The 15,231-nt window shown below is 38.1% G+C and overlaps 1 protein-coding gene across 9 annotated transcripts in view; it reads right to left on the bottom strand.

Annotated features, from left to right (window-relative positions):
• GPD2 (glycerol-3-phosphate dehydrogenase 2) overlaps positions 1-15,231 on the bottom strand; it is a 149,532-nt gene that overhangs the window by 21,594 nt on the left and 112,707 nt on the right. For all 9 annotated transcript variants that reach the window (XR_010839119.1, XR_010839118.1, XM_067026058.1 and 6 more), the window contains 4 exons: positions 8,861-8,995; positions 8,424-8,599; positions 7,725-7,856; positions 6,620-6,778 (listed from right to left, as the gene is read on the bottom strand). Coding sequence is in view for 7 of the 9 variants with exons in the window: in XM_067026058.1 (XP_066882159.1) it covers positions 6,620-6,778; positions 7,725-7,856; positions 8,424-8,599; positions 8,861-8,995 (602 nt within the window). In the remaining 2 variants the exon portion in view is untranslated. The remainder of the gene's footprint in view (positions 1-6,619; positions 6,779-7,724; positions 7,857-8,423; positions 8,600-8,860; positions 8,996-15,231) is intronic.

Raw genomic sequence — 15,231 nt, 5'->3', positions numbered from 1 at the left:
ATTTTGCTATGTAAGAACATTAGGAATTTTATTTTATTTTATATGTTTATTATATTATATATTTATTTTATTATATATAACATAAAATATTTATTTTATTACTCACACACATATACATGATATATAAGGTATACATAAAACTTGCCTTTGAAGTCACCAAGGGCATTCTTCACTGGCAGATTACTCTCTTCACACAGGAAAATCCAACAGTTATAAATAAAATTATTCTTCTATTGCACCAATTTTGCCCAGTCATTTTCTATAAAACTGGTTCAGTGTTCATCTCCTTGGAAGTGGCATCTCTGATACTTCCCTCCAAGAACAAGCTCTTCCTCGAGTCATGTCCCTTTATTACCTATGTAATTTATCCATACTCCATACCAAGCAAGGAATCATGGAATTTAAAGCTGAAAGGGCTTTTTTCCCTAGAAGTCACCCAAAGTACTTCCCTAACCCCACATTTCCTTTACAACGTTCCAAAAATAGAAGCATGAGGTCTCCATCTAAAGAAGAGCTCTAGCAATAGGGAGGTAACTCAGTTCCACTGAAAGCAGCTCATAAAGGGAAGACTCCAACTGCTAAAAATATTTATGCTGAGGTTAAACCAATCTCTGCAATTCTTAGAATTTGTTTGGGATTAGTACAACTTTCTTACAGTAATTTTTGTTTGTTTGTTTTTAAGTTGGGAGGGATTGTTTTCAATGAAATTCCATGGAAGGAAAGTGAGAGTTTATTTTTTTTTAATTTTATTGAAGTACAGTTGATTTACAATGTTGTGTTAATTTCTTCTGTACAGCAAAGTGACTCTGTTATACATATATATATATTTTTTTGTAGAGTAGGATTCAAGCTTTATCTTCAAGATATAGTATGTACATATATAAATATGTGGAAATGCAATGTAAGGACATGCAAAATGGTGGGGTAATACACAGTTTGTAATCTCTTTATCTTTTTTTAATATTTGAATTTTATTTTATTTATTTTTTATACAGCAGGTTCTTATTAGTTATCTATTTTATACATATTAGTGTATATATGTCAATCCCAATCTCCCAATTCATCCCACCACCACCACCCCCTCCCCTTACAGTAATGTTTTATAAAGTCTAAGTTATTTTTTCCTGTATCACATCACAACAAATATCTAAGGATAGAGCTTTCCTCTTTAAGAACTTTCTTTAAGTCTAGAACTACTCTCCTGCATGAGACATGATTTTAAATCCCATCATCATGCTGAATAATTTCTCCCAAACCACAACTAGTCTGTCATATAATAAAATGATCAGAACACAACATAATACTCCAGTAGAGATCTGGAAAGTACCTAGAAAGAAGTAACTATCACCTTCATCAATCTAGAGATATGATTTCTATTAGGCAGCCTAAGACTGTAATTGCATTTGGGGGCAGCCATGATCCACTGTTACCTGCTGTGCATTCACAGTTAACGAAAATCATATTTCTTTTTTGCATGTACTACTGTTAAAGTCTTGTCAAACCTATCATGAATGGATGGAGTTGTTTTTCTACCTAATGCAAGGTTTGCCATTTATGTCTATTAAATTATACCTAATGTAATCTCACCCCTTGCTTCAAGTTGTCACCAAACATTCACTCTCCCTCCAGTTCCTTACAGGTACACCAAAGATGCATGCCATCAATGTCGTAATCTAGGCACTTGAACCACAGTAGACTAGGTCAAGACCAAAGACAGAATCCTCATGGCCTGCTATCAAAGACCTCTTCTGAGGACAGTGATCATTTGACTGGTTACAAATCCACCAATTTTAGAAGATATCACATGGGGCTTCATAAAATGCTTCATGGAATCCGAATACATTATGTCTATAACATTTCCTGGATCTAACAAACTTGTTGCTCTTTCTGAAAAGAAAATATGTCTGAAATGATTTCTTACTACCTTCCAGTGATCACTACTTCTTGCTAAATGCTGATAAAACAAACTTAAAATGCCATAACCTAGAAAACTGCCCAAGACCAATGCCAAGACCACTAATTTATAGGTTACAAACTATATTTCCTCCCCTTCTCCCTTTTTGGAAAGCGGCACTACATTTGCCTACCTTCTGTCTTCTGGTGCTCTTCCTACTTGCCATATTGCCGTAATATTTTAAAGCTCAACAGTAGTTAAATAAATCCCATCTGCAAATTCTCTGAGTACCCTGAAGTATAACATTTCTGGGTTGGCATACAAACTCATTTAGAGCAGCCACCTATTAGAATGTCTATTTCCTCTTACCAATATTTATTTTGCTCTTCTCACAATGAAAATCATTCTCCCTGACAAAAAGGGAAAAAAGAAAAACAAACTGGTATTAAACTATGAGTTGAAAGGTTCTCTCCCTTCTCCGGCAGTCAAGGATTTGTTGCTAGTCACCTTGAGCAATGACCTAGGTTAGGCCTTACTTGCATTCTTTTCTTTTTTTTTTTTTTTTTTGCGGTACGCGGGCCTCTCACTGTCGTGGCCTCTCCCGTCGCGGAGCACAGGCTCCGGATGCGCAGGCTCAGCGGCCGTGGGTCAGGGGCCCAGCCGCTCCGCGGCATGTGGGATCTTCCCGGACCGGGGCACGAACCCGTGTCCCCTGCATCGGCAGGCGGACTTTCAACCACTGCGCCACCAGGGAAGCCCCTCTTTTCCATTTTTAACAGTTATTTTTGGTGTTTTTAGCATTTTTGCCAACACTCAGCCAATTCCTGACACTGTTCATACACATCCTTATGAGTCCTGGATACCCTTTCATTGTTGAGTATGTATCTTCCATCTGTGTGATATTTGGTGCTTATTAGCTTGCTTTGTCCACAGTCACTCCATTTCTTCACTTGCTTCCCCTTTATTCTCCTTGCTGGAATCAATTTTGAAATAATTTCTTTTTGTGAGACACCCTCAATCTACTCGAGTGGTCTTCTCTTTAAAGTCTCTCAATGAAATGCATGCTTTGTCTGAAGGTTATAAAGCCTACCTTACCAAATAATACGGCAGCATTTCCCAAAATACATCCTAAAGCAATACTCGTTTCCCTTGCTACCAGCCCTTCCAACAAGTGAGAGTTGGGTCTGTCTCCAAATAAATTGTCTTTTGGAAACTGACAATGCACATAAGCATTTTAAAGGCACCAAATTATCTGCATTAAAGAAAATGGTTTCATTTGTTTAACTCAGAATTTCCCAAACTCTTTTGACCATGTAGTCATCTTTTCACTGATGTTATATATTGATATTTATTTATAATTATGTATTAAATTATATAATTGTGTAAAACACAACTTGACAATGACACATTCTCTAAATGTCTTCACCAACTCCTCTGTCAGTCCCCAAGTCCCCTAGACAACGCCTTCCTCCCTAACCATTTCTTCCAAGTTGGCTGCCTTTGGTCTTGAGTAACAGTTTTCTAAATCTTTCTATAAATTTTGGAAAATATACACACATTTCTGAGGTATACATGTGTTGTAACCACTCAGTTAAATTTGAAGATCCCTGAAACTATGAGCTATTTATTATTCCCCTAAAATATTTGGTATAATGCTCAGTATACAAGTCACTCATTAAGTATTGACTGGTAAAAACAACCACAATTCATCTACAGAGTTATTTATCACCTTGTTCCTCTTTCACTTTTTCAGGTTAAGTAATCCCAATGCTTTTAACCTTTTCTCAGAAGTCCAGCTTTCTAACCTTTAATTCTTTTTTCCCTCTCCTTTGTTCTCTCTAGACTGTCCACAGTTCTCATTAATACTCCTATGTCTCAGATACTGAGTAATAACTTTAGGTCTTTTATTTCTGTTATTTTGTTTGTTAAGGGGGATGGGAGAATATTTCTGAGTACATATCTGCTCATAAAATCTAAACTGAAGTTAAATCTAGTTTCCATGAGAGGGCTGAACACAAGCAGTTTACAGAATTTTCTTCCTCCTTCTTACCTCCTACAGCCTGAATTCCTGGCACAAAGTACCTTGCTGCATATTCAGATCATTTCAACCATAATTTTTACAGGAACACATTATCGCCAGTCCTTCTATATGGTAAAAAATGATTGGCAGTAGCACAAGAGTAAGTTTCATTCTTGTGTTGCCTCAGTATATAGCTTTATTTATTTATTTATTTATTTTATTTTATTTTATTTATACAGCAGGTTCTTATTAGTTACCTATTTTATACACATTAGTGTATAAATGTCAATCCCAGTCTCCCAATTCATCACACCACCACCACTCCCCAGTATATAGCTTTAATTGGCCAAACCAAAACTCAAAACAGGAAGAGCTATAAACCAGTCCGGCCAATGCAAAGGCAACAGGGTGGGGTGGGAAAAGGGTATGCTCTGGGATCAGAACACCTGGTTTCAATCCCAGTTCCACAACCTACTAGTTGTATGAACTCTCATGGGGACTTTCTCCCTAAGTCTGTTTCCTCAACTATAAAATGAGGGTAAAGGTTATGCCTGACAGCGTTGTGATAGGATTAAGGAACTCTTTTCAAACAGTGATTTCTACCTTCAGTACACTACATACCTGGCATTAAAATTACTGGAGGAGAAAATGTTAAATGTAGGGCCATGGTTTCACCCCTGAAGACTCTGATAGTCAAGCCTGAAAATCTGCCTTTTTCCCTACCATTCCCAGGTGACAAATATGTAACCATCTTCAGGAATCTCCACTACATGGAAAACGCTTTAAGGACAAGACCTATGCCCGGTCCTTCCTTACACCTTCAGCATGTGACATACATGCTCAATAATGTTCATTCACTCATTCAATACATACTATTTAGGACTTTTTATATGCCAGGCACTGAGGGTACAGAAACAAAACAGATCACATCCCTTCCTTTGGGAAGCTTACTTGCGGGAGGTGAGGCTGACAGTAAATAAACTAAATGCATGGTATGTCAAATGAGAATTGATGCTAAAGAGAAAAATAAAGGAAGGAGTAGAAGATGCCATTCGGATTGGGGGCTACTCTTTTATTCAGTCCAGTGAAGAGAGACCTCCCTGGAGTGGAGACCAGGAGGAAGTGAGGGAGTAGGCCATGAGGACATCTAGGGAAGAGCATTCCAGGGAGACGGATCAGTAGGGCTTGAATAAAGAAAAGCAACTCAACCTGCGGGCTGGAGAGAGTGAATAAATGGGAAGAAAAATGAGGAGGATCAGAAAGGTGGTGGCCAGGTTACAGAGGGCTCCTGTTATAATAATCCATGTAAGAGATGCTGATAGCCTGACTCAGGGTGACAGCAGTTAAGAAAGGGTTGAACTCAAGCCATTATTTGAAGACAAGTATGACAAGGTTTGAGGATGGGCTTAGATCAAGTATCAACATAAGATTTAGGCCCAAGCAGCCAAAGAGTGGAAAAGGTATTTACGACATGGAGAGGTCAGTAATGGCAGTAGTTTGAGGAAGGCAGGAGGAGATCTGAGAGAGATGGTGCTGTGGACTGAGTTGTGTCCCCCTAAATTCATATGCTGACAGCCTAACCTCCAATGTGATGGGATTCGGAGATGGGGCTTTGGGGAGGTAACTAGCTTTAGATAAACCTCATTGGGATTAGCACCCTCAGCAAGGGCTCTCTCTGTCTCTCTGTGTCCCCCAGAAGGCATCTGTTTCAAAGCCAGGAGGAAGGCTTTCGCCAGAACCCAGCCATCTCACCAGGCACTCTGATCTCAGATTTCCAGCCTCAGAACTGTGAGAAATAAATGTCTGTTATTTAAGCCACCCAGCCTGTGGTGTCCTGTTACAGCAGCTTGAGTAGACTCAGACAGGTAGTGTTCAGGAAGGAGGGAGGAATCAACTGTGTCAAGGCCACGAACTGGTTGAGTAAAAGGATGATGAGAGCTGACCAGCACGTTGAGCAACATGCAGGTGTCTGGGGAGTGTGACCAGAGCCACTACAGCTAAGTGGCCATGAAAGAGCCTACATGCAATGGGTTCAAGAAAGACTTGGCGGGGGAGGCAGGAACTAAACCAATGAACACAGAGTATTTTCTGAATGAATACATGAAAATGCCTCTGCGCATCACAATAGCTTGGTTTAATTAAAAATCATGACGGTCTTCTGTTTATTACAAGAAGCCCAGGGCTGTATATGTGGGCATCTGAGGATCGCTGACTTTCTTTTTTTAATTTGGATATAAATATAAAATTTCAAATGACACAAATCAATAAGCATTTAGTGGTCAGGCCATAAAACCACAATTTCCTACCAAAGGCAACCTTGCAGGAGTGTGAATTTCACTGTAGAATACATTCTAATAATGTTTTCAGTGAAAACCAGAAAAGGTTCTACCCACAGTTGTTACTATCTTCCTTTTTCAGGAATTACGACCACAAACTTGAGGACATTTTTCTATAAGGGATTTTCCAAAAACAACCAGGAAGAATATTTGGTTATAAGGATGTTTGTCACAAGAATTTGTTAAAAGAAGATATTTGTAAGAAGAATATCTTTCCAGTTTCCTAAGTTCTAGCAGTGTTAAACACACACATGCAGAAAATGGCAGGCAATTTAAAGTCACCATCAAAAACTATGCTAGCCTCTACTAACAGATTAAGACATTGCATGTCCATAATGGAAACTGGTTTTAAAGACTTCTATACAATACCTTTTTTTTAGAATCACCCCAGCTCAGTTCTCTGCCCATGAGTTCAACAATCCTGGGTAGGGCCTCCTCTGCTGCCTGGACATTTAGAAAGGCCAGGCGAGTACGACGTGAAACCATATCCACTGCAGTGCAGGCATACTCCTTAATCCCATATTTCACCTGAGTTTGAATTAAAGTAAAATTATTAATTTAGGCCATTTTTTAAAAGGGGGGAATAAAGCTTCACTTAAAAAATTCATGCTTAGCAAAAGTGACCTTTTTCTTTACATACTCTGGTTCTTTAGCAGGCATGATACATAGTGACATCATACAAGTTCCCCATCTGCCTGCCAAAGAAGATTTGGAAATTGGGACAATTTGGATAAGAGTTTATGCCTTCTCCTTGAATAGAACCTGGTGCAAACCTGTAAATTGCATCACTTTTCATTTACCATCCACGGTAATCACCTCGTTGTTCATACATGACATGGATGTTAATTTACATAACTGAGTAGGGAGGAGATATGGGGATATACGTATGCATATAGCTGATTCACTTTGTTATACAGCAGAAACTAACACAACACTGTAAAGCAATTATAGTCCAAAAAAGATATTAAAAAAAAAAAGTTATGATCTCATCTCTTTTGGCTATCCAAAGTTTTCTGTCTCCGAGTAATCAGATGACAGAAGTCTTGCCTTCAATCAACAACAAAATGCTTACTGGACACCCATGTTTTTAAAGCGTAGTGGATTATAAATGAATATAAAGTGTCAAGTCAAGATAATGGCATCAGGCAGTGCATGAGTGGTACAAACTTGAGGAGCTACAAGTTCTCAAAAGGTGCAAACAACAGTGAATCAGTAAGATTTGAGATAGCTCCACGGAGGAGAAAGAAATCCATATTTTCTATTATTATTGTTACCACTATCGATATCACTTCAGAGTTGAAATTAAAATTTTGTAAATGAAAGGAACTGTGCTGGGCAGACGTTTTACTCCACGTTTTAGCTGATGTATGCACATTAAAACTTAGCTATATATTATTTCTAAAGAGGATGAAAAGTGAACAGATGAAAGGTATCCCCTGGCAGACAGGAAATTTGCATATGGCCATTCACATACCTCTGCTTCAATGTACGGAAATTCTGACACAAGACGCACCCCGACAATGGGCCACCGCTTTCCCGTCACGCTTGCCATTTTGGCCACCTCAAAAGCCTTGTCACCATAGGTGGCAGCAAGATGCTGGGCTACCTAAGGAAACAAAACTGCATCAGGCAGGTTCTCTGAATATCAATAGCTTCTAGGTACAAAGCAAAACAATGTACATGCTTATCTTGTCAATTTGTTGGTTTTTTTTTTTTCTTACAGCCTGTAACTAAAAATCCTAGGAGAGTGTTAGATTTTGATTTCGTGGGAGGAAAATACTTTGGCTCTGAATGCCTAGGCCAGCACTAATGCTACTACACATGTATTACTGTATCAGTGACTGATGAAGATTCAGCTTCATTCTGCTCCAGATATCACATCTGAAGAACAGCCTTCCTTATGCTCGAGACAGAAAGAATTTGGGAGGTCCTGTCTGCTAGGAACAAGACAAACAAACTCCAGATTATAAAACAGAAACCAAAACGTGCATTGCTTTTTAGGTGACTAAAGCACCTAAAAAGTGCTTTCTCCCATACTCCCACACAGTACACAGGCAGAAACAAACCCAGCAACGGGAAACTCGAAATCATGGAGGCCACATGGTTGCCGATTCTGTTACTGGCAACAGTGAGATTAGGTCAAGAGTAAGATGATGTGACAATGCATGCCCACCTCACTTTCAAGTCCATAATCCTGGACAAGCCTGATGTAGAGTGTAGGGCTCCAATCTTTGCCCCCTTGAAGGAAAAGCCCAACTGTTCTACTTGGTCCTGCTTTCAAATTGTGGGTCTTGACTGCAGCATTTATGGTATCTTCTGCCATAGATCGATAGGTTGTCCACTTTCCACCTACAAATACATTGATAAATAATTCACTAGGTTACCACACCTTGTTTTTCTTATAATTAACCATTTATCAACTTAGTAATAACAAAATTCACCTGTTGTTTATAACAAATGTGGCAAAGCAATGCATAAGATTTTACTCAGAATCATAAAAAAAAAAAAAAGTCCCTGTTCTTTAGCATTAAAAGGGATTCTGGTATGAGAATTTAACTCAAGCTGCTTTAGATATAAAGCACACCCAAACAACAAGGTAATATGCCATACCTGCTATAGTGATGAGGCCGCTCTCACTGATATCCACGACGTGATTTCGGGAGATGGACTGTGTATCTGCAGCCTTGGGATCTGTAACAAGGGGGCGAATACCGCTCCACGCTGCCAGGACATCCCCTCTTCTTACTGGGAAGGATCAATGCCAAGGGTTAAGAGGATTACTCAAAGACGTCTCAACAAAACTAAAATGATTAGAAAGCAGAAAAGAGTTCAGTAAAAGGAACACATGAATATGTACTTTTAAAGGGAGGGAATATGGTTAAATATAAGAACTAAATGAGTGGGTAAGTTACAAGACAAACTCAAAGAATTGTTTTGTTACAAAGATAACCTGGACGAAAAAAGTAAAGAACTGGAAAATCACTGACATGGGTCCCAAAGAGGAAACAAAAGAAACAAATGTTAGCAACCCTCAGCTGGGACAGTCTGCAGTAGTTACAAAGAACAACAACAAAGCAGAAACAAAATAAAAACAAACCAAAAGACATGACTTGTTACATTTCGCCCTAGAGTATATCTTGCTATCTCCTCTCAGGGAAGACAAGGATACTTATTAGGAGCAGAGGGCAGTCAGGTTTTCAGATCCCACTCACCCCTTGGTCCTGTGTTCTTGTACAGTGAACCTCCTGTACATTTAGACACAGCAGACTCTGAAAAGTACTTAAATATATATCTAGCTAAATCTTGTGTAAAGAGTCACAAAGACTCTTTGATGTGACTGGTATATTGGACTAGTCAAAAAAAAAGAAAAGAAAAGAAAAAAAAAGTACAGGGGAAAGATCCTAAAAACAAGTAATACTGCATGACAATCTCTCCATCTTGATCTCAAGTGAAAAAATGATTTCTGGTAAAGATAACTTCAACTAAGGTAATCTGACATATTTTAGCTTAGCTCCTTAAGGGCCACACTCTAAACATGACTGTAATCCAAAAGAAGAGGTACCCATACACCTCTATGGGGGTGTTTAATCAAACCCATATCCCAACACTGAATCTGAAACAAAGGGAGAGTAAACCTCATAAACTGGTGAGGAAAGCCTAAGGCTTGCAGTCTTGATAACTGGTAACTCAATGTAGGGATTCCATCCCTAGATCTGCCCCTTTGAAGGGTGCATCCTCTTCAGTATGTTTAATTCTGATGGCCTCCATGGAATGGGGGTTAATTCTTGCTCCACACAATTCCACAAAAGTCTTATAAAACCTCAACATAAATCATGCAGTATTTTAATCTTTACAAAAGGCTTAACTAGGAAATTACCACTATTTTCCACTAGAGTTCAGATTGCCCTCAGAGTCAAAAATAAAACTTAGCCAACCACTTAGAACGTCATTGTGGTCACTGCAAAGTCTGCAGAGTGTGTTCTCTGAAATTCCTTAGGTGGCCACGCTGATCAGGAATTTGGTTTCAGTTCTTAGAGCCTTCTGACTGATCTTAAAATTATTCTGTGGAAAACTAGACTTTCTAAATTTAAAGCACATGCAAATAATCTTTGTGGCAAATGCTTTACCTTTTCTGGTATAACAGGCAGAAAAATACGTCTATGAAACTGTACTGTCTGAAACGAAAACACCAAACTAAAACACTTGAGTTTTTCATTCATGGAGGAAAATTAAATAAAACATTATGTATACTGATACCATTTTTAATCCTTACTTTTGAAATTGATACTCAAAAAAAGAAAAGAAAACACTAGCAGGAAGAGTTCATAACATGTCAGGAACCTTAATTTATTTTGCTTGATATCTTAGCATTCAGCTTTTTGGCCTGAGAATTATATCAGATGAATGTTGGGATTATATTTATTTAAAAAGATTCATTTAAGGATAATCAAATTTTAAATCATATTTCAAGTATGAATCAGGCTTCACAGCCTGCAGCATTTTTATGTTATTAGACTAAAGTGTGGTTGGATCAGGTGATCTATCATCTATCAGTTTTCTCCCAACCTTGAGATTTAATGATTTTTATGGATTATTCAAAATGCCATTTGCTGCTGAAGAATAAAAGCACTTTTTACCTCTCTACCATCCAAATTAAGTAATGACCAGTCAGGGCTATGGCTATAAACTAGGCCCACAGGGCACAGCATAGCTAAACACATGCAACATGAATTCTAACCTCTTGTAGAAAAGACAGCAACAAACTAAACTAACAGGTTTCTCTCTTTATTACTTATTCACACACAGTGGAAACCTTGTGCACTGTTAAACAAACTCTAATTAAAATTCTCTTTAGAAAGAGATTCAAAAGCAGTGGACAGATAGCATAGAGAACCTTCCAAAATTGCCAGGAACTGCTGCAGCCATATTGTAACCATGGGGGAAACAACCATAGCATGAAGCTTAGCTGGGGGGTGGTGGAGTGAAGAGAAATAAGGGCCCTTCGCTAAAGACATTACTCAATCACTAAATTAATCACCTCTTGAGGCTTCTTATATCTGGAGATCTTCTTTTACATGATAATACATTATTTATTGTACAATCACAAAAAACAAAAAATACAGATTCAATGACTCTAATAAATTGAGTGCTTCTCTAAATGTCTATGTAAATACCTCTAGCTTCTGTAAAGCAGCACTGCTCCATAGACTTTTCTGCAGTGATGGAAATGTTCTGTATCTAAACTGTCTGATTCACTAGCCACTAGCTGCATGAGGCTATTAAGCACTTGAAATGTGGTCCATGCAACTGAGAAACTGAATTTCAAATTTTATTTCATTTTAACTAAATTTAAATAGCCACATGATATGCACATGTACAGGCTATAATATTGCATAAGGCAGTTCTAGAGTTAAAACCACCAAGTGGTAGATCTCAGACTTGTCCTGTGATCATCAAGCTGGGTATTTCCCCCATGGCCACCTTGCCCATGTCTTCAATGGAGCATCCTTTCAGGGAAATTTGTCTGTGAGAATATAATCTGCTGTAATAGTATGAGACACCCCACCTCAAAATACTTTATATTGTCATAACATGTTCCATATTTACCATTTCAAAGTATCCTCCCCTCCTACTAATCTCATCAATTCAAAGAAATGAAAATATTTGTACTAAATTAGGTACTCCTACCCTCAAGTTCTTACCCAGAAATCGGTTCTATCATTTAGGTTGTAGCCAAGAGTAGACAGTGAACATCACCTACTTTAACTCTCCATGGTATAACACGTGAAGAAAATAACTCAACTCAAGGATTTTATGCTTCAGAGCTCAAAGATTCATCTTGATTTTCCTGGTCCTCATACCATCAAGATAGCTAAACAAAATGGCATTACTGTTGCATCTTCCTCACCATGTTGAAAGTCTTCGGCAATGTCAATTCTAGTATTTCTCAGTACCTCAAATACTGTACCAAGTAGGAGTCATGTATTGTGATCAATAAATATGAAATGGCATATTAAAACATTCTCTGAACTTTTTATATCAAACAAGAGCTGACATTACAAAATCAAAAGCAATAATATTTTGGCCTCTGAGTCAACATGCTAGACTTTAGGTTTCTAATAACTATATATTTAAACAATTGGATATCCTCTTTTAAAACAACTGAACACTTTAATAAAACAAGATGACAGGAAACAACACTACTATTAAAGTTGAGAAAAATTCTCATTAAACACCACTTATGAGAGTGGCTCACCCAGCTGATTTTTTTTTTTTAACATCTGTATTGGAGTATAATTGCTTTACAATGGTGTGTTAGTTTCTGCTTTATAACAAAGTGAATCAGCTGTACATATACATATGTTCCCATATCTCCTCCCTCTTGCGTCTCCCTCCCACCCCTCTAGGTGGTCACAAAGCACCGGGCTGATCTCCCTGTGCTATGCAGCTGCTTCCCACTAGCTATCTATTTTACATTTGGTAGTATATATAAATCCATGCCACTCTGATTTTTAAGTGCCAACTACCCAGATGTTAAAAATCCCATGAGTACTCCAGAATGTATAAAAGTACTTGTCGATATTTTCAGAAGGATAGTAAGGAAATAAAATAGTCCTTCTACCATCATGTTTAATAATTATTTTTATTACAACCCTGATAAATAACTCATTCAGGTTTTAGTGTATAAAATATATAAAGAATAAAATATAAATAGTAAAGTTGAATAGACATTTTTCACAGCTGGTTGAAAAGACTAAGTGCTGTATAATTGTTTCCAATTATAATTAATATTTTTATTCTTAAAAACTTGACAAGACAAGTGTTGGTTTTAAAAGTTAATAGAGGGTTTCCCTGGTGGCGCAGTGGTTGAGAGTCCGCCTGCCGATGCAGGGGACACGGGTCTGTGAGCCATGCTGTGGAGCGGCTGGGTCCGTGAGCCATGGCCGCTGAGCCTGCGTGTCTGGAGCCTGTGCTCTGCAAGGGGAGAGGCCACAACAGTGAGAGACCCGCATAACGAAAAAAAAAAAAAAAAAAGTTAATAGAAAATGGAGCCCACAGGAAGTAACAATATAAGAGCTAAATGTGCACTTTTGCTTCACATCAGCTGTTTAGCCCTACATTTTGGGGTGCTCTTTCTCATGTTTGCCACTTTCAAAAAATCAATGAAAAGCATGTGAAAATATCTAAGTGAACATAGGGGAAACAGTGTCAGAAATCAATACCTTCTCTACCAGCATGTTTGACCTGCAGAAATGAAGTGTTAATCACAGAAATAAGATACCATATTACATTTATAAACTAATGAAACTAGAAAAAGCAAAGCGCGTGACACTATAATTAAACAGCTGGAAGACATCCAAGCCTGTGTAAGTTGATAACCCTGGTACAATCTCTGGCAGTGAAAAGGCAGGTCTGCAGTGAGTTGATATGGCCAGCTCCGTTGTTAATTGAATAACAGGCAATCTATAAACACTACTAATTGCATATGTGAAAACCTGTGTACAACTAGAGAAGCTGCTTAGAGAAGCACTCCAGAAGAACTACACGGCTAAAGCACTCTGCAAATCTTCTGTCTTCTTCAATCCCTTTAAGTCACAGCTTAGTTTCGCCACTGCGTCCTTCTGATTAACCTCTACACAGCGGACTTAATGATACATTTTTCAAAAGATCATTTTTCTTCCTAACCCAATACACACTGCACAACTATCAATTACCCGTTTCAGAAAAGAACAAACAAGTAATCTAGAAAATTCAGCCTGTGAATGGAAAGCTTTCTAAATCGTAAAAGAAGACATGGTCTTATTCCCAACAGGCAAAATGCTTTTCAGAATTGTTCCGATGCATTTTGCAGAAGTGTGGCAGCCGCTGCGAACAGCATGGAGTGTTAAGATTTGACACTTTTTTTTTTTCCTCAAGGATATAGCCATTTGGGGAGGCTCAGAAACTGTTGTCAGAATTTTACTTATTCATCCACTTAATAAATCCTTTTAAAATGATTATTTCAACCCTAGTGAATAAAAACCATTTCAAAAGTATTTCCTCTAGGATCTACACAAATTTTTTTTATTTTTTAAATCTGTAGAGTAGACTGCTTGGCCCAAGGGATTGGTTATGAGAAATGAAACCTCCTGTACTTTAACATTCAAATCCAAATAAGGCCAGTCGAGAGCAAAGGTCACTATCATTTTGAAGGTGTCTGGCAGCTTCCATGAAATGAACTGAGAGGCTTAATCCACTCCCTAGTGGATATAATATCACATCATGCGACAAACCCGGGACTACCAATTGGAATACTGCATAATATTTAGAAGCACAAGCATTAGAGCTAGACTGACTTGCATTCAATATCATGGCTGCAACATGAATGAGCTATGGGAAGGAAACAAAGTTACTGGGCCTCAGTTTCTTCATCTATAAAATGGGAATTACAAAATAAAACTAACAAGGTTGTTACGAGGAATCAGAGATAATATAAGCAATATGCTTAGCACAGTGTGTAGCATAAAAAGTGCTCAATAACAGTAGAGTTTTAAAAAATAAAGCGTGCATAACCCACTGCAGACAAATGCAAAGATTAAAATATGTGTAGCAACAGCATGTAGTCAAAAAAACTGAATGGTGCCTGAAGCTGAGTTTCTCTTTCACATTTCATCAGTATAAAGAGAGTATCGGGTTTCACCAAATTTCCTTGGAAAAAATACAAATTTGAATGTCTTTACTTTAGATATAGACATACTCTAGCTAACTAGCACTCTACCAAGACTGAGGGTAATTCCTCATATACTCTGAGGCCTTCAGTCCAGTAGAAATAAGAATGAAAAGAAACCATAAAGAATCATTGCTGATTCACTGCTTTCATTTATTTTTTATTATTATTATTTTTTTGCAGTACGCGGGCCTCTCACTGCTGTGGCCTCTCCCGTTGCAGAGCGCAGGTTCCGGACGCGCAGGCTCAGCGGCCATGGCTCACGGGCCCAGCC

Source organism: Kogia breviceps, chromosome 2 (genome assembly GCF_026419965.1).
Source record: "Kogia breviceps isolate mKogBre1 chromosome 2, mKogBre1 haplotype 1, whole genome shotgun sequence".
NCBI lineage: Eukaryota > Metazoa > Chordata > Mammalia > Artiodactyla > Physeteridae > Kogia > Kogia breviceps.
The sequence above is the reverse complement of the archived record's forward strand: the minus strand, read 5'-3'. Positions and strand labels throughout refer to the sequence as shown.